This window comes from Excalfactoria chinensis, chromosome 2 (assembly GCF_039878825.1).
Source record: "Excalfactoria chinensis isolate bCotChi1 chromosome 2, bCotChi1.hap2, whole genome shotgun sequence".
In the NCBI taxonomy this organism is placed as follows: domain Eukaryota; kingdom Metazoa; phylum Chordata; class Aves; order Galliformes; family Phasianidae; genus Excalfactoria; species Excalfactoria chinensis.
The window spans coordinates 102,539,044-102,558,828 of NC_092826.1; the positions used below are offsets into that span (position 1 = coordinate 102,539,044).

The window sequence follows — 19,785 nt, forward strand, 5'->3', positions numbered from 1 at the left end:
TGTTTTGAATCTGACTGACTACCTAATGCTACCAAAGTTTATTTCTTTCTTTATTTCCTACATTAAAGTAAATACCCTCTCGATTGACCAGTCATTTTTCCCTCTTAGTTAAAACCTTCAACTCAGAAGTTCTTACTCTTTGCAACAGATAGTAACATAGACACAACTCAAACACAAAAGATGGAATTCAAAAACACCCTAAACAAATAACAAGCCATCTTCAAAAGCCCCTCACAACATCTGGACTAGAGTAAATGCTTATTTAGGAAATTTTACATCTTTGTGTGCAATACTATTTAATTCTCACAGAGAGCATGATCAAGCTGACACTCGGATTAGCCCTTCTGCTCTAACTCCACAAGTATCATTCTCCACGCTTCTCCAATAAAAATAGGACAAGTCCCCTCTAAAAGTCAGAACTCTTTCTCAGAGCTGACTGTTGCCCATTCCTATAACAAATGCCTTCAGTACTTTTCTATCTACAAGGATAAACCAATGAAGTTTCATGCCTCAGAGTATGATCTTTAAGACAAAGATGTTACATTTATATATCAGTTTAAGGGATATAATTATATAAGCAAAATTCAATAATTATGAGTCATGTGGATATGGAAAAAAAGTAAATCATGTTAGAGAAATCCAGTTACTTCTAAACAAAAAATGAAAAACATCATTGGGCCAGGTAAACCAACAGGCTTGACATAGCTGGAGATTTTTAAAAGGTTCAGAGGAAATTCAAAATGATGGATAGTTGTTATCATTAAGAAATTTTCTATCTGAGTAGAGTAAATCTTTGTTTAAAATAGGCTTTAAACTTTTCTCCAATGTCAAGCACTTGTAACCCTGTGTTCACATCTGAAGGTCATTTTTCTGAAATCTGACTCTTTCCAGTCCTTGAACTTTAGTTTTTTGGGGGCACCTGGTTTTTCCTATAGAACGGTAACAACTTCAATGGTCTCCACATCTGTTGCAGTTTTTTGCTTTGGGGAAAAAAAAAATTAAAAAAAGGCACCAGCAAAATAGATGGGAGGAAAACAGAAAGGCAGCTGCTGAGAAGCAAAGTGCCATGGGGCAATAGATGAACACCACTAGATTTTCATATTTTATTCAGTGGTCTAGATAAAGCTGTAATAAGTTAGATCATTAAATTTGCAGATGATACTAAAATAAGGGGAGTATTTAAGACTCAGAGATTTAAGAATAATCTTGACATTAACAAAATGGGCTCAAAGGTGAGATAGGAAATTAAATTAACATTCATTTAAAGTAATGAAAAATGACACATTTCAGTAAAAATAATGCCCAAGACATACTGGGACACAAATTATAGTAAGTTAATTAATAGCCAGATAGAGAGTTACAAGTATATTTTTATTGCCATTTACATTCAAAGTCTTACTTAAAGATAATAAAAGGTTCCTACCCTAAAGGGATAAAAGATGAGTAGGGACAAAACAACGTACAGTAACATAACACAATATGACTTGTTTTTGGAGTATGCTGGCAAACAATGGCTACAGCTGCCTGGACCAGTTGGTCATTAGCAAAACTCAGAAGATATACTGTGGGCACCATTATTGCCATCTACATCTTTCCAGTACTACCTTCTCTACAAATTCACATTTGATTACGGAATACAACTAAGGTCTACAGATAATTCCCAAGAACGTAAGTTTTCAGCATGAATACTCTTATGCTTCCAAGTATCTGAATAATACTCAATGAATTTAAACATCTATTTCTAGGAAAGGAAATTCACCAGATCTTCAGCCCTCTCTCAAGGTTCCATAAGAAGATGTGAAAATAAGGCAAAGAGAAAAAAAAATAATCAGTGAACTGCAGAGAAAAGGAGAGGGAAAACAAACAAACAAACAAACAAACAAAAAACCAACACAAAACTAATCCAAAACCAAGTTTATGGCTCTTAGCCACACACACATACACTAAAAACTTACAGCATGACAAATAGCAAAATAATTCTGTTTATATAGCAAATTACAAAAGCTAAAAATGTTCTCTAATTATGCAACTGCATTAGCATGCCACAATACTTACCCGCAGTGTAGAATACCTTTTTTAGTATACCAGTAAAAAGACAGGTGTGAATAAGAAGCCCCAGACCTAGCCTGTTAATACCCCAGTTAGTTACAAATGTTCAGGTGCAGAGACTTACTAAGAATTACTCTTGTTACAATTCTAAGACAGAAATTTTTAGGATAAACAACTACAGTATTAACAGAAGGGACCTGCTAAGGTCATATGATTAATTTATCTAGGAGCTTAGCAACAGAAAAAAAAAATCTTTGAAGTACTTTAATAGTGATAAACCAATGGATTAATGCTGCATCAAGCAACATCTTGAAGGAGATCAAAGTGGTAAATAAAATGCAATGACAAGAAGGAGAATAGGTTATTCAGTTTTTTGACAGTAACAAATATTGAATGAATTGCGAAGATCCCACGTGTCTTAGTGCAACACAAGCAAATGGGGGTGGGGAGATGAATAATGACAAAGCTTTACGTCAATTAATAAAAACAAAATAAATTTACATCATTATTTCTTCAACAAAACATCTTTGCTTTTGCTGGTATCTTTCTTAGACAAATTGCAACAACTCTTTTTATAAATAATGTTATTCTGAAGTATTTAAACAAAAGTAGAGCAGTTACAGAGTAATGAAGTACTATTTAAGATTCCAGGAAAATAAATAATTCATTTAGCCTCCGCTGCAGGGGGGGGGGGGGGGGGAAGAAAAAAGAAAAAAGAAATGGAAAACAGAAAAACACTGAATCATACTGGAAACTAAGACCTCTGATTTCAGTTTAGAAAACATGGTTTGATATTTTAGCATAAAGAATGCATAGCAGTAAGTGTATCAACATAAAACAATTCAGGGCTTATTTATAAAGCACTACAACACAAAAATAAAGCCCATAGTCTGTGATGTGAGCTGAATAGTTTCTCCTGGAATATCACAAGTTCTAAGTCCTCCAGATAAGGCCTCAGTTAAATACAAATTTATCAGAGAATAAAACTGCTATGAATTAAAGAACATGCTAGGACAGGATGACAGAATCACTTGCAATCAATATATATGGGTGTATCATCCTTCTGTATCTTGTTGCTGAAAGAATGAAATCGCATCTGCAAAAAAAAAAAAAAAAAAAAAAAAGAAACTTTTACCTTGATCTCACTTGCTGTTAAACAGAAAGGTTGTATATCCATGTGAATATAAGCCAGTGCTCACTTAGAAGAGTCTCATTTTGAAATACTATTTTCCATGTAAAACCATGCAATGACTCCCACACAGTAAATATATATAAATGGCTGCTTCTTAGTAGCAACTATTGTAGAAATAGGGGGACCCAAAATATGAAGTCTTAATTTCCTACTACTTTTATCATTGTTGATATTGTCTCAATCACTGCTCCTGGCCAAAATACACATAATTGGGCTTGAAATTCCTGTTGTGTCTGTTTGGTTTGCTTCAAATATGGAATAACACCTTAATTTTTTCTGTGCAGAGCGACATCCAGCCTGACTGAAACTTTATTCACCTAACTAATTCTGCCTTTTTGTTATCAAGGAATGATGAGAAAGTAAATATTTATTTCATTTACTTCTATCACTCTACATTGTAAAATGGCACACATTGCTAAAAATACACTGTTCTGAACAGGAAGGACAAGGAACTCTCATTTTAAAGACAACTTTAGAAAGTAATTCCAAAAACCTCTGCATTCAGATTTTTATTTTACTTTATTTTTGGACTGATTTATCCAGTGTATTTTCATGCCTCTCAGGCATGTTCTGACCAAATGCCAGCATGACACATGGCTTTCTCACCTTCTTCCTTCACCTTTCTTATCCTGCCTTTATGGGACAGAGAGCTAGGTACACTGGTATGAAAACAGCACTTGATGCATCTCCAGTCTGAACAAGAATAACTGGACCCTTTTAGTTGCAGCTGCATCTACAGATATTCAAGAAAATACAATCATACTATGTCTGAGTTTTTGCTTTGTTTCTTCCAAAGAAAAAACATTCTGCAATATCAAAATAGTCTTGTTGCCTTCTCCTGAGTATAGGTGAATAGAGCTGTATATGCTATTAGCCCAGGTCATCCTTCTTGATCACTGTTGATCATTTGTGTATTGAGTTAATAGCAGATTTTTTTTTATTAGTCCTTCAGCAAACAACCTCACAATTTCTATTATTATGTTTCATTTTCAGCTATTCTGTTCATTAAGATTGCCTTATATCTATATCTGTCTTTCAGCTTTATTAGCTAATTTTCATTTCTGCACTCAAATCTACCAAATTAATTAGCAAAAAAATGTTAAGTAATGCTATGCTAGCCTCAAGATGGAACCTTGTAGAGTTCTACTAACTCCTGGTTTTCTTTTTTGTAAGCTCCTAAGAAAATTAGAAAGGTAAACCAAGTTTATCTTCAAACCTAAATGTTTAGGGATAGTACACAATTTGTTGGGTGTGTGTTAAATAGACTGTGATAGATTTCATTACTCCATAAAATTATCCATAAATTCAAATTATTTTTTAAGTAGTGAATCTATTTAATACTTATACAATTCTAAAGCAGTAAACTTCACACTTCAGTTAAGTCAGACAAAATTTTACTCCACTTTCTTTCGAGCATAGCAGTCTGTAACTTCATTTGACCTTAACTTTAACCTTGCTGTTACAGTGTTAAAAAGGGTACTGATGCCCTTTCTGCTTATGGATTTAAAGAACACAAAAATCACATCACAGAACACCATCACATCCCAATTCAGTAAGCTTTTCTTGAGACTAGTGTATCTAGTCACCCATCTAGTCTCTTATTTCATGTGCATTACAATACTTGCATTTATCATAGTCGCTCCCAGTTTGCCTAATAATTTCCTATGTGGCATCATACAAAATTGTTTCTTAAAGTGTTGATTAATTAGACACATTTGTTTCCATGTGTAAGAAATCAGTTGCTCCATGTAGAAGTGGCAGCAAATTATTCTGACATTCTCACTTTGGTTAACTCATGCCACATTTCATTCTGCCTCATATTTACCTCCACATTTTCAGTTTCTCTTTATTTTTTTTTAAACTCTCTTGAATTCTATTGAGGTCAGGCTAATGAGGATTAAATTACTTCAGTCATTTTCGACTTTTTTTTTTTTTTTTTTTTTTTTTTTTTTTTTTTTTTTTTTTTTTTTTAAATGAAAGCATCGTATCTGCTGTTTTCTGTTGTTGAAGGCATCTTTATTTCTCCATTATTTTGGAACACTTAATAATGGGTGCCCAAATCAGGATAAAGAGAAGGACAAGACATTCCACAATCAGCTTGCAGAAGTTGCACAATTGTCAGCACTTGTTCTCATAGGAGACTTCAACTTCCCTGATATATGTCGGAAATATAATACAGCACAGAAGAAGCAGTCCAAGAGGTTTCCAGAGAGTATAGAAGATAGTTTCCTTACGCAGCTGGTATGAGAGCCAACCAGGAGTGGTGGGATCTAGATAAGCTGGACTGAGGTGAATGGGATGAGGTTCAACAAGGCCAAGTGCTGGGTCTTGTACTTTGGCCACAGTAACCCCATGCAGCGCCATGGCCTTGGGGTTGAGTGGCTGGATGACTGTGAATAGGAAAGGGACCTGGGGGTGTTGGTTGATGCTCAGATGAACATGAGCCAGCAGTGTGCCCAGGTGACCAAGAGGGCCAATACCATCCTGGCCTGCATTAGAAATGGTGTGGCCAGCAGGAGCAGGGAAGTAATCATCCCCCTGTACTCAGCACTGGTAAAGCCACACCTTGAATAATGTGTTCAGTTCTGGGCCCATCATTAGAAGAAAGACATTGAGGCCCTGGAATGTGTCCATAGAAGGGTAATGAAACTGGTGAGGGGTCTGGAGCACAAGTCTTATGAGGAACAGCTGAGGGTGCTGGGATTGTTTAGTCTGGAGAAGAGGAGGCTCAGGGGAGACCTCATTGCAGCCTTCCAGTACCAAAAGAGGCCTATAGGAAAGACAGGGAAAGACTATCATGGTGTCTGATAAAAGGACAAGGGGTAATGGTTTAAAATTAAAATAAGTGTAGACATTAGATACAAGGAAGAGGTTCTTTAGTATGAGACACTGGAAAAGGTTGCCCAGAGAAGCTGTGGATGCCTCATCCCTGGAAGTATTCAAGGTCAGGTTTGATGGAGCCTAGGGCACCCTGATCTGGTGGCAGCAGGGGTGGAACTAAATGGTCTTTAAGGTCCTTCCAACCCAAACCATCCTATTATTCTATGTTCCTTCAAGAAAATTACTAACAGAGCATCATACAAGTATTATCAGAAACATTTCTGAACTTAATTCATGCAATTGACTGATAAGAACAATACAGAAAAATCTAAAACACCTTCTCTGATTCTGCTTGGACATAGTCGATAACAAAGGGCCTGGCTATACAAGAACCAGGTATATAACAGATCTTTGTGCTGCCCCTACATGCTGTTTCTTATGATTTATTTGCCATAATCACAGCAAAGGTTTTAGAGTTTTACTCTTTTCCATTAAAGAAATCTCTCCTTTAATGCTCAAGCCTAGAGAAAGAAGCTTTAATTTGTACTTTCTAGTATACTGTCCTCATATTCATTTCAGCAATCAATGATACTGAAAGCACTGATAGATGTCAAAAACTCATTCTACATCATTTGCTCAGTGAACTGGTGTCACTGAAACTGCTTATGCAACCAAACACACATATAACCAAATCACACGATTATTCTTCTCTAACAGTATTTATGCAGAAAATTCAAAATACACTGGCTAAACTACTTGATATTTTGCTACATTATCCTTTTACAGATAATATTAAGTCACCAAATTGTATGATATCATTCTTATTGGAAAAATGAAAGGTGAGATGAATTTGGATATATTTTCATCATAAAAAGTGTTTCTACAATTTCATTAACATTCATTTCTCCCTAAGGATCTGTAAATGCTGAATGAGAGTGGAAATAAGTAACAATGGAGACCGTAATGCTGGCTGTAAAAATTGAACATATATCCCCCAGCAGCAGAAGAAATGGATACAGAAATGGCTTTGAAAACAGAAACTGAAGATGTTATCAATCATTTTATTTGGTGTAAGATAGTGTTTACACATAGAAATGTGAAAAATATGCGGTTCAGAAAACGTTCATGCCATCTGAATCATTATAAAGTTCTTGTGCAGTCTGATCCTTTGATTCAATTATATTTGCTACTCTAAGATCATATTTCATCTTTTCCTTTCACAGTAGAATTTCTGCCTGACTAGCTTCTTGTCTTCCTTGTTTTTATTATCACAATGGAGTCAGTAAGGTGTAAACCATGAGACTGGTGAAGAAACAAAATAATAAACAGGACATAAGATATAAGAAACAACACCAGTAAGAACAAAATATAACTAAAATCATAAATATTTTAGGGAAAAAATAGTAATTAAGTAATTAGCTGAGTTTTCCAAAAGAAAATAAAATAGTACTGGTATTGTACTCATTCTACTAGAGCTGACATTGCTAATAGTTGTCAAAGTCTTTCATGTATCTAGAACAGATTCAATAAAATCCTCCATTTCTTTCATTTCAAAGTTGCAGCTTTGGTCAGTGAGATATAGATGAGTTTCTAAGTCCACCCATTACCAGAAAGGAGAAAAAGGCATGATTTTACCTTTAAAATGATAAGAACTACAGAACTACAGCTTTCCCCCCTCCCCCCCCCGCCCCCACTCCCCCCCCTCCCCTGTCGGTATTTTCATTCTTGCATTTGTTTTGATAACTGTTATCTACCTGCTTTTGTTTAAATTGGAAATTCTAGTTGTCAGAACAATTGCTAATATAAGTTTGGATTTTTTTTCCAAAAGATTATTCTTCAAAGTTCCAATAGATGTCACTATCAAAATATAAAAGAGAGCTGATTGTGTAATGCGGTCAAGAAGAGAGGCAGCAGGAAAGCCTTACTAGACTGCATCAAATATCAGCATGGAAGCAAAATTCTCTAAAATGGCATTGAAATGAGGAACTGACAACCAAACAGTTGTACACCTTTTCATTCTTTAAACTCACATTATTTTATTAAGAATGTCTAACAGTTTCTCAGAATATGACAGTGTGAACTCGTTGAGTGCCTGGGCTAGTAGCACATTCCTGTTTTCTTTTTGTTGTTTTCTGATTCAACTATAATGAATGACCTGCCTCTTCTTTATCCCACTTTGCACACTACTATAACGTGTCTTAAAATCACTGCTTGTTCTTGTTTTTGATCACTTCTGGAGTAAGTCAGCTTTGAAGCTTTACCATTGCTTTTAGAATGGCATGTTAAAACATGACCATTCTCCTTGAAATGGAAAACTGAACCTTATGAATAAAATGATTTCGGATTTATTTCCCAAGCTGGATGAAAATTTCAACTTTTGTACTGAAGACACAGATTCCTTGCCCTCTCTGTCAAACCTCTAAAACTCAAAAAGCCTATTGTTTATTTGAATATTGAAACAATTCACTGTTTTGAATCTGTTTTTACACTGTTTGGAATAATGTAGCAAAACCTGATGTAGCTATTCTTTCAACTTTACTACAGGATATTGAGATGACTATACCAGCTCTACTGTCTTAAAACACAAGCAACTTTACATTTTTTAACCCCCCTAAATTTGGGCAATCTTTCTGGCTTTACAACAAAACAAAAACAAAAAACAACCAAGAAAAACTTGTGACTTTTTTGGCATAAATATCTGCATGCCTATGGGTTGAATGTCATTTTGATTTTATCTGTACTGGTTCAACTTTTGCAAAAACCAAAGCATGATCTATCCTCCCAAAAATCTGTACCACAAGATGTCAGTATCCAATGCAAAGAGGTCCCACATTCATTCCTGAAGGCTGTGTATGTTCTGCTCGTGAACCTTGTTCCAGTTGGGAGTTATTTTGAGTAACAAGTATGTCTAAGAAATTGCTAGCATATTTACCAGCAATTTTCTGAAGGACTAAAGAGACAAACACAGTTGAATAATTTTTTGCAAATGACTTCTCCAGCCCATTACTTCTTTATAAATTTATATAAAGTTATCCTGGACTTTTGTGTAGTGGCTGGACTTTTGTTTGTGGCTCCCAGACCAGAGAACTTTTTTATAACACAAATATCTTTAAAATAAAATTTGACTCTATGCCACAGAACTTACAATATAGCACTGCACTTACCTTTCAAACAATTTCTTACAGAGAGTTCAGCTGAACCACAGCTTGATGAGTTTAGGATGTGAGATATTTGAATGAGCCCAAAAGAACTAACAACCAAACACAAAGGTCAGTACAACTACCAAACTTATGCCAGTGAAGGATTTCACTCTTATTTGTAAAACACTATTGAAATATGAACAAGCTTTTGTTTCTTCCTTATCTAATTATCAATTATTATTATTATTTTTTTAAATAATGGTATTACTGTGCTTTGATGGGAACCTCCCAGTGATAAAAAGCATCAGATCCTGCTGAAGACTGCTGAGTATGAGCACATGCTTCAAGCAGCAGGGTTTCTGCCCTAAAGAATTGACAGCACCTGGGCACATGGAGCATAGAGTCAGCTCTCAAGGAACACAGCAAGGTTCTGATTCATTTACTTTTCACCTGCTGGTTCTTGCTGGAGAAGGGTCTCTCACTAATCTTTTCTCAGGTGCTACTGACAGCAGGAACCTTATCTGGGAGACTCTCCATCTTGGAATCAGATCATTAGAGAAAATTAGACATCAGGTCCTCACACGCTGTGCCTAAGGAGTTTACTTGAATGACTGCCTTCAGAAATTTTGCAAAACGCGCTGCCAGAAAGTAGACAGAAAAAGCACAGCATAACTCTTCTCGACTCTTAAAAAATTCTTGCACGAGTAATCCATACCGATGAATGTGATGCTAAGGTTCACATTTTAGCAGGCTTTCCCCACTGATGTTGTTTTCCCGTAGAAGGTGTACTAAAAGCATGGAGACAATTCAAATAATACAGTGAAAGAAAAGTCAAAGTTGGAGGCCTCCAATATTTATTTCCACAGCACAACAAAATCATTAATGGAATTCAGATTTTCTTCATCACCTGGAGTACAAAATTGTTTATAGCCTTCAGTTTCAAACACAGCTACAAAAAGCTAATGAGGAAAAAGGTTGAGAAGATATCTGATGCATAGTAAAACAAAACAAAGAAAGAACAACAACAACAACAACCAAACACATTTTCTCCAGACAAGGAAATAAGTTGCAGAAAGCTTAAAAGAAAGAAATATATTTCTATATATTTCTAGCTCTTTTTTTTTTTTTTTTTTTTTTTTTTTTTTTTTTTTCCCAGAAACTATTTCCCAGAGGAATAGAAAGTAAGAAGAGCCTATGTACGTTGTTATTATTTTGTCCCCTTTTAACCTTTGTGTCTGCAGCATATGTAGTCAGTAATAACATAAGAAATACTTAACTCCAGAAATACTAGAGTAGTTGAAAAATATGACTATGCGTTCCAGAAACTGTATCTACATATACTATTCTACATGAATGCAGGAATAAATCTCCACTTCTCAGAGACCAAATACATGTCTTCTAACCAGACATGCCCAAGGTCTCAGGCACTACTAATTCTGTTGCTCTAAAACCTCCTTAGCAGGAAATCGGGTCTTACGGTTGAGTATTTTCCACAGAATATATTTAGACTACATAACTACATTTTCCATAAGTTCCAGAAAATCTTCCAGAAAAAACAAAAACATCTCATTGCACATTTTTGGCAATTTTGATGGAGCTCAAACTGTGCAACTAAATTGGAAATGCTGAGTTACTTTTACTGATATTAACAATAGAATTATCAATTTTTCGAACACTCATTAACATATATTAACAGTAATATTATTTATTATTAATGCTATTTCCTCCTTTAATCTGACAGGAAGTCATTTCTGAATTTCTTCAATACACAGAAAAAAATTAGCTCCATAGCTAATTTTTGTGTTATACTGCCTACAACTACTTTATTTGTGAAACAGTATCTAGAAATAATATTATTATAATCTTTCTTCTTTCTGGAAAGAAAAAAATATATACTTTAAATTCACTGCAACTATCAGATACAGTTGATTTCCGTTGATGATTCACAAGCATTGTATACAAACTTGTTTATCCATCCTCTTAAATAAGAGAAATAAGATAGGTAGTGTATTCTGTAATGCATTTTAGTGGACACTTTTAATGTTTCATATTTTAGTGGACACTTTTAATGTTTCATTGGCTAGAGCTATGTCTTACCTAATAGATTAGAAGACCCATTTGATTTACAGTTACTTAAGGCATAGCTTCATGGAGAACTTCTTGTTTTCTTTTTGAAGCAATGAACCTGAGGTTGAGGATTGTATGAAATCACTTCATTGCTGAAACCATTAAAATATAAAAAGTTCAAGTGGAAAACATGGTCCTGCAGCTTTGTGTTGGCCATCTTAAGTTTGAATTTCACTTTGCTAAAAAATGACATGAGATAAAAATCAGATAAAAATGAGATAAAATCTGTTCCAGCCTCTATATGTCCCAAATGATCTCTGCTGCCTAAGTAGTTTGATGATATGTACGTAAGGCATGAAGATACACTAAGATTTTTCTCATAACAACAGAAAAATAAATAAATAAATAAATAAATAAATTAGAGATTTCATTATCAGCCTTGAAGAGTATATTATTCTCTATAGAAGCCATATATAATGGAAAATGTCTTTTATATAAGAAAATGAAAGACAATCTGATTTTCAATGGCAAATATTGCTGTAACAGTCTCAGAAGAAAATCTTTTATTTCTCCCACTGATCCCTGATTACCAGGCTTCCCTGTTAGACATCAGTACGGAATTCAGTCTGTAGTAATGACAGGGAACGGGGAGTACTTAGAGTTTTCCAGAAATAAGTGTATTGGTACCTACTATGATGCAGTGTACAACACCTCACCCTCTCTCAAAGTCTTTTTTTGCACTGTGATTAACAGAAGAGTAAAAATAAAATCTGTGCTTTCAGAATGATTAAAGGTAATGAGTCAGCCATGAGTCATAAGTGGAGAGAAGGTAAACGGCTGTCAGAATTGAAATCACAAAAGCTGCTACTTGAAACAGAGAAGCAATGCCATTATATTCTAAAGACAGGCTTGTGACCTCAATGCAGACAAACACCATCAAGAGACATGATCACACACAGTAAGTTAATAGGTCATTCTTCAATCTAAAAAGTGTAATTCAATTATGTTCATGTGGTATTTTTCTTTCTTGGCAAATATTTCTTTTATTGTAATTCATGTGCAGATAAATTACACATGCTCAAGGTTTATGGAAAAATCTAAGTAGGAGAATCATCATAAATTCCACAGTGTTTGAAATGTTCCATGGTTTTCTTCATTCATTCAAACTCTGCTTAATCAAGCATTAGTACTACTGGACTGTCTTTCTCTGCTACACTAAGATCAGCAGATTAAAATATAGTGCATAAAAACTGCGGTAGTATTTCCTAAGGCACAATCATCCAGTGATAGCTAAAGCACATAATGAAGACAAAAAAAAAAAAAAAAAAAAAAAAAAAAGAAAGAAAAAGGAATTAGTACCACCAAAGAATCAATAAAGTGAGTAGAAAATGGGAAAAGGACTGTACTACGTTACTGGCATGGAAATAGAAAATGAAGCATTAGAGGAAACTAGGCAGCAGACCTATATGAAATAAATGCATGTAACATTACAAATAGATGGGTGCTGCACTCTGTGTTTTGAAAAGCAGAAGAACATAACATTGACTAATAAGAACAGTTAGTAGTCACCTTTAGACAAATACATTTGGATCTCATCAATAAAAACGTAACTTTCTCCATGGTATGAAATGTATCATTAGGTACACCTACACATTAAAAAAACGGAGCCAATAAAACCTGACAAAAAAACAAAAGCAAAAAAACAACTAACTCAAGAAGGAGACACTTTTTTGTACTGATAAATAAACACAAGAGGGGAAGAGACAGGCAGAAATAAAGGATGAAGCATTAAAAATATAGAAAGGGGAGGGAGGAGAGGATTCATTTTGTATCACTTCTCTTTGCCAAACCATAAACACAAAGACACTCAGCAGTTCATTCTTACTCAATATTTCCACATTTTTCTGCTGTTTTCCATAGGTGGGGCAAAAATGACAAAAGATTGAGCCAAGTTTTCCATTGGCCCTGTTAATATGGAAGCTTGCCCCAAAATGTGAGATATCTTATTTTAGTTTACCTTGTGGTTTGTATCTTACATTTGAACTCTGTATTTTTACACTCATTTCCTTTTTAGAAACACAGAATCCTGAAGTATACAGTATGTCTCTTGTTTGCGTTGAACAGACCTGCTAGGAGTGAGAGGTTACACAACAGTACGACTTAGGGTTGTGTGTGCTCAGGTTAGTGGGCCCTTGAAATTTCTGTTCTTTGGATCATTTCATTTTAATCCCAAACTTAATAGGCTAAACATAAGCACTGAAACAGGAAACCCAGAAGACTCTGCCTTGTTATATTTTCTCATTCTGAAACCAAAGGACTTATGGAAAAAGGAGTGACCAAGAATAGTTTTTTTCCCACTTTCCCATTCTCATTTTCAGTATGAGCTATCCCAAGAGTTCACTAGTAAAGCCTCAAGTAATTACTAATTTTAAAAGGAAAGTATTTTAAAATATTATTTGCTAAAATCTTATTGTCTGTCCTTTAGATTTTGAAACTTCTATGACTCATTTTTAGCAGTTAGAAATATTTCAAAGTAAACGCAAATAATTAAAACAAAACAAAATAAAATCACCACTTCCAGAAGGCAGAGTTTAAGGAAAACATAATCTATGGGCAACATCGTTTGCACAATATTGCAAGATACAGCAATGCTTTATTTTTTGCTCTCCCTGATGAAATGCATCTCTGAGCCACAGCTCTATGTATCAAAACCTAAAGATCAAAGATGAAAATTCTGAACAACTCTTACTCTTCAGTGCCACTCTGCCTAGTCGTGTCTAAATATGTAATATGAAATCCTGAAAGCTCAAAGAAACACATCTTTGTTTGCCTTTAAAGAGAAACCTCAAAATTTGTCATCTGATCAATTCCTTTATTTTAGAAAATTTTAGGTAACAGTGCCCATAATCCCACAGACTTGAGTGAAAACTGCCTACAGGAAAGACGAAAGGGACCCCAATCCTTACTAACTGCAGTGAAGAACTTGCAGCTGTAACTTCACACCACTGTTTATCCACTTAAGGACTCTGATTTTAACATAGCACAAAGAAAACCATGGTAGCAGCTTACAGGAACAAGCAGCTGTGCAATTGTGGTACTTTTAATTAATGCACTGTACCAAAGCTTGAGTTGCAGTGAATATTGCATCATTATTGTTTCTACATATGGAATGTTCCAATATGAAGGTCAGCAACAAGATTTTCAGTGACTTCAGTGGCACAGTCATGTCTCAAGGGAACAAAGGATTCAGCTGTTTACTTCTGCATTTTCAGTAACATGATACTGATGTGTACATACTTTGGGCAAGGCCTTGTGTAAGGATGTGACATTACAACAGCTGGAAAGAGTAAGGGAAGTCACTTTTTAACACCCTTGCTAAAAGAAAAAGAAGATTCTGTCAGTCTTTGGTTTTCTCCCAAAGGTGCGTGACACTGGGAATTTTAAAGATAAACAAAACCAAATTGAAGTCTTAAGCAATACTGCATATACTACAAATGTGATTATAATGTTTCTGACTTGGACATGTGATACTAAAGGCGTTAGTTTGCAGAACATTATTATTTCCAGAGATATTGAACTGTGGATCTCTAAAAGAAAAACAGGTACTTGCACAACATCTGTTAAACAAAAAAACATATATATTTTGTTCACTAATACTCTCATATAATTCACCTATAATTGCTGGAACAAAACAATGTAGACAAATAACAAATAAGTAAGCCATGAAATCTTAAAAATGTGAGGAAAGAAGATATATCCTAATGATAAGCAGTGTCTGCAGTCAGAATTTAATTCATTCAATTAATGGTAGGTAATATATTAATGATGCATAATTCAATTCACTAGCCAGCTGGCCTCCAGAGCCTCTTGATTACTCAAAATTTAAACTTGTAACAGAGAAAGTTGAAACATCATTGCAGAAGGATATACAGAGACACAGATTTTCACCTCAGCTGACCAAGAGAGAACTAGAAGATATCAACCCATTATCTTGTTCTTGTCTATTTAAATTATTTATTTTTGTACTGAAACTGATTTTCAATATGACTCTTTATTATAGTACTCAGTCACTATCTTGACCACAAAATGTTGAGGTAATGTTGATGTCACTATTAGAAATTTTGAAAGTATAGGTGCACTAACTTAGGTAGTAACTTACGATGTTAGTAGATCTTGTTGTACATATGGAATCAGATTCTGCCATTTTCTTAAATAAAAAATAATAGTTTTGTACTGAAACAATTCAGATTTTGTATTTTAATTATGGCAAGAGACACAATGAGTACTGCTATTGCTGTGATTCCACAGATGGGGAAATTCAGGCAGACATGGTAAGTTTTGGTCAGAAATGGTAAAACTGGCTGCTGCACAAGTATGTTAATCATGAGACTGTACTCAGAGGTATACAGTTCTATCTACCCATTTCTTACACAGACATTTATTTATACAAGGTAATGAGTAAATGTTTAAATTAAACCTTTAAACAAGTATTTTAAACATGATTTCCTTTAGTGCTTTCATGGATCAATTTTTTTGATCTTCACATTACTTACAGTGAAGAAGATCCACAAGTAAATCTTTTAGTTAAACATGCCTTAAATTTAGGAAGGTATTATCCTTATTTTGGAGCCCAGATATTAATACCTCTAACCGAACAATTAATTTCTCAGTTGAATATTTCAGGTTCTCAAGTGATGGGCAAAAGTCACTTGATCTAAATACGGCGTAACTTAAAACTTGTGGTTTATAGTAAGAATTTATATAAATTTATATAAAATTATGCTGATACTTCCATTAGACACTGTTGCAATTTCATTTATCTAACTTCAATGCCTGCCTGACAACTAATTGGAAACAATCAGTTACGTGGTCTGTGGCATCTTTTATGGCTAAAGACTGAAAAAATATGCATTAATTAAAAATAGGCCGGCTTCATACATGAAGTTAGTTAGCATGCCATTAATATCCCTAAGATAATGGTATGAAAGAAAAACAAAATAGTAGCATTTTTAATCCAAGTATTATTGCTAGCTAGAAGCATGCAAGACAGCTTTCATTTTTTAGCTACTTGACTAAGTACTACTAAAAGTTCCGGAGCCAAGTAGAAGTTGGAAAAGTGTGAGGAAAGAAAAACAACCTAGCTCCAGTATTTTTGCCAGTCCTGCTGTTTGGAGACTCCCTTTACCATTTGTATTTAATTTTCCTATCTTAGTAGAAACCATCTTTCCAGCAGCTCCTGAAAGATGTGCATCTCCCCTGAGATCACCTCCACAGGAAATTACGAGGAATTAAGGGCCCAGCCTTACAAATATTTTGTCATGTGAGTAACATTAGTCAATGGGATACTTGTGTGCAAGTGCTGGCTTGATCAGTACCTTAGGTTGGCAACTGCAGGTGTATTCTTTAAACAACTCAGTCTAAACTGAAAGCCTGTATTGTAAAATGCATACATCCGTCCACTTTTCTGAAGATATTTCAACTCATACTAGTTTGAGATATTTTATCATGCTGTTTTTAATAATTTTCTTGTCTCAACTATACATCTTCATGTAGCTGTATGCTAGGAACACCAAGCAGTACATGATCATTATGGAAAAACTGATAATCAGCTGGTTGCTTTATAGCAGATTGCTACAAATATGTTCTTAATTATTCCTGTTCTGAAAATACTTTTCACATATGGTTAACTACTAATAAAACTGCTGAAAAATGTTATTATTCTTACATGGCTTCTAAGACATAGTGGTATTTTGAATGCAAAAAAATATACATTATGAATGAACATTTTATTTAAATAGAGGTAAATTAAATATTTTAAAAATCAAATAAAAATAAACTCACTTCCCAATTAATCTTTCAAACCTTCATATGAAATCAAACCCTTTCTATCATATGTAAAATGACCATGATTCAGCAAGAGTCATAGCTGATTAATTCCAAGGAACTTAGGAGGTTATTCTGAAGCACTGTTTCCATAATTCAAGCAGTGTAAGCTCTGCTCTTTCAGAGATGTTTATCTTTAGATGAAGTAATCCGCCTCATAGTTTGAATTCCCCAGAATGCAATGCAGAAGGAAAACAAGACCTACAACACAAAATTTAAAATGATAAGCATTACATTATACTTTTAAAATGATGTATATCTGTAAACATAAGTGGATAAAAGCACAAAACTCCCTAGAGGAAAAATTACAGAATTATTCTAGGCATACTGATAAATTCACCTAAAGGAAGTACGCTTTCTTCTTCTAGTACTCTTCTAGTTTCCATTCATTCTTTCTGAACAGCATCAAAACAAGGTAACTGACAAAGTCTATATGACCTTCCCTATTTTGTAACAGAGGTTGGATTTGGAGTGCTCAGAGGTACATACAATAAGACAGGACAATAACATATGCTGTGCCAAAAGGTGGGTGCAAAAATGTTGACTTTTAATTTCCTAGCAAGTAATGTCTGAAGATCACTAGCGTTGCAAGTTACATGGTAGTATACAAATACCTAAAGTATTCTTAAAAACAGTCTATGGTAAATGAAGTGTTCCAGTTGCAGTACTTTAGATAGATACTTGTTCCCAAACCGTAGTAGGTTGTGTTGAGATGTAAACTAGACTTGCAATAATTTAGGAAAAATAGTGTTTTCCTTTTCCCCATGCATTTTTGCTAGCCAATGAATTTTAATAAGGAATCTACTGTTTTATAATTATTATTATTAGTTTGCTTGCTAAAAACCACTTGGGGATAAGCGGGAATATTTGCAGGGTTGAATCTAATTCAGGTAATAACTTTGTCTAAACAAGTAGAGGAGGACAAAAAGTACTTCTTTCCATGTGTATATGTGAAATGTTGCAATTTAAAATCTTTGATATCAATCTTTGGATTTCACATTTGGAATAAAGTTTACAAAAATAGGACTGTCATGGGTTATCGAAGTAAACATGAACTGAATAAGCATTCAGTTTGCCCTGGCAGATATTTTGTCCAGGTGATTTCTTTTGTTTGTTTGAAGGAACATAAATTCAAACTAAAAAGATTTTTTGAGTCAAGTTATAATAATTTTTTCAGGTTTATCTTCAATATAAAAGTACTGACAAGGACAGCTCCAATTTTAAAATTAAAATCATTTAAATTTCAACATTTAAAAATGAATGGCCCCAAAACCTACTACTGTCCTCATCTGCACAGTCATTCATCAAAGTACATGAGATCTGAATGTCCAATATAAATAAAAAATGACCATAATATTTAAAAAGTACCAATTCTGCATGAGATGGATTGAAGTCTGATCCCCCTCTATACTGAGATGTTGATGTAGAAGAAAAACAATTATAAATAACTATCTACATTTCTGATTTTCCTGTTATGCAATTGAGATCCATATGAATTATGGCAAATATAAAATGACATCTTCTGACTGCAGAAAAACTCTTTGTCATGCTATCTTAAGAAACACATCTTACCCACTTGTCATAATTAGTACTTCACTGACATGCTACCAAACTCATTTCATTCCTCACCTCAAAAGATCACCTCTATTCCTGGAAGACACATTAAATATAGAAGTATTTCATTTTCAGAAGCATTCTTAAGCACATTTAATGACTGAAATGCAGGGCATTTGTAGGGGATTAATGACTGCTGGGAGATGATGATCACCTGAAGAAGCACAGCTATGGGCCATTAAGCCCCAGGAAATGTTCTCAGCTAAAGATGGTTATTGCTATTATAGACTGAAAATGAAAAAAACATGTTGGGTTATTTTTATTTTTATTTTTTTAAATAGAGAGATGCAGTTTCTTCTTTCTTAATTAAATTATTCATTGTGATTTTCATAAAGCATGCAATCAGTGCCTGTGGGAGTGTGCTTCAAATTGCAGTTATTACATCCAGAATGAAAAAAAAAACACACGTAATGCACACTGTGGATCTGCAGAACAAGTTCAGCTTCACCATTCTATAAGAGCATTGATTCACAGCCTATCGGTGTCAGGACTGCCAGTACTCAATGGAAAACAACATATTCATAAAATAATAATGTTGCAAGGTTGAGGGGAAAAAAATAAAATAAAATAAAATCAGGGAAAAAAATTAAGGGGCCACATCCTCCCTTACACGACAGAAGCTTTGGCTGGCTCTATAGCTATAATGCTGACCTATAATGAGCAGAGCCAGCTGCTTAGGGCGACCAAGCAGAAACTTGCTGTGGGGGCTGGAGTTCAGTTTCTTCCGATTACTGCTACATATTCTGGAAAGGTTTGTCCCACTTGAATAAATGGCACAGTCAGGAGATGTCAGTAATGGAAAACCAAGCTGATACATGCCAAAATTCAGTGCAGACAGCAGTGTGGGCAGCAGGAAGCAGCAGAAGAGCATTCTACCAGGTGACTTAAACTATAACTGACTGGTTGTTTTTTTAAATGTACTTGAGAAAGCATAGTTCCTGAAACTTATACACAGATATTTTGAATTTTCTGTTGAACTTTCTAGGATCTTAAATGTGATTTTAGTTTGTTTATTTGTTT

General features: G+C 34.5%; 1 protein-coding gene across 1 annotated transcript in view; it reads right to left on the reverse strand.

Annotated features, from left to right (window-relative positions):
- Positions 1-16,760: 16,760 nt before the first annotated feature.
- AGMO (alkylglycerol monooxygenase) overlaps positions 16,761-19,785 on the reverse strand; it is a 172,877-nt gene continuing 169,852 nt past the window's right edge. Inside the window, exon 13 of the mRNA XM_072329343.1 lies at positions 16,761-17,352. Within this exon, the coding sequence (XP_072185444.1) occupies positions 17,272-17,352 (81 nt within the window). The 3' untranslated portion in view covers positions 16,761-17,271. The remainder of the gene's footprint in view (positions 17,353-19,785) is intronic.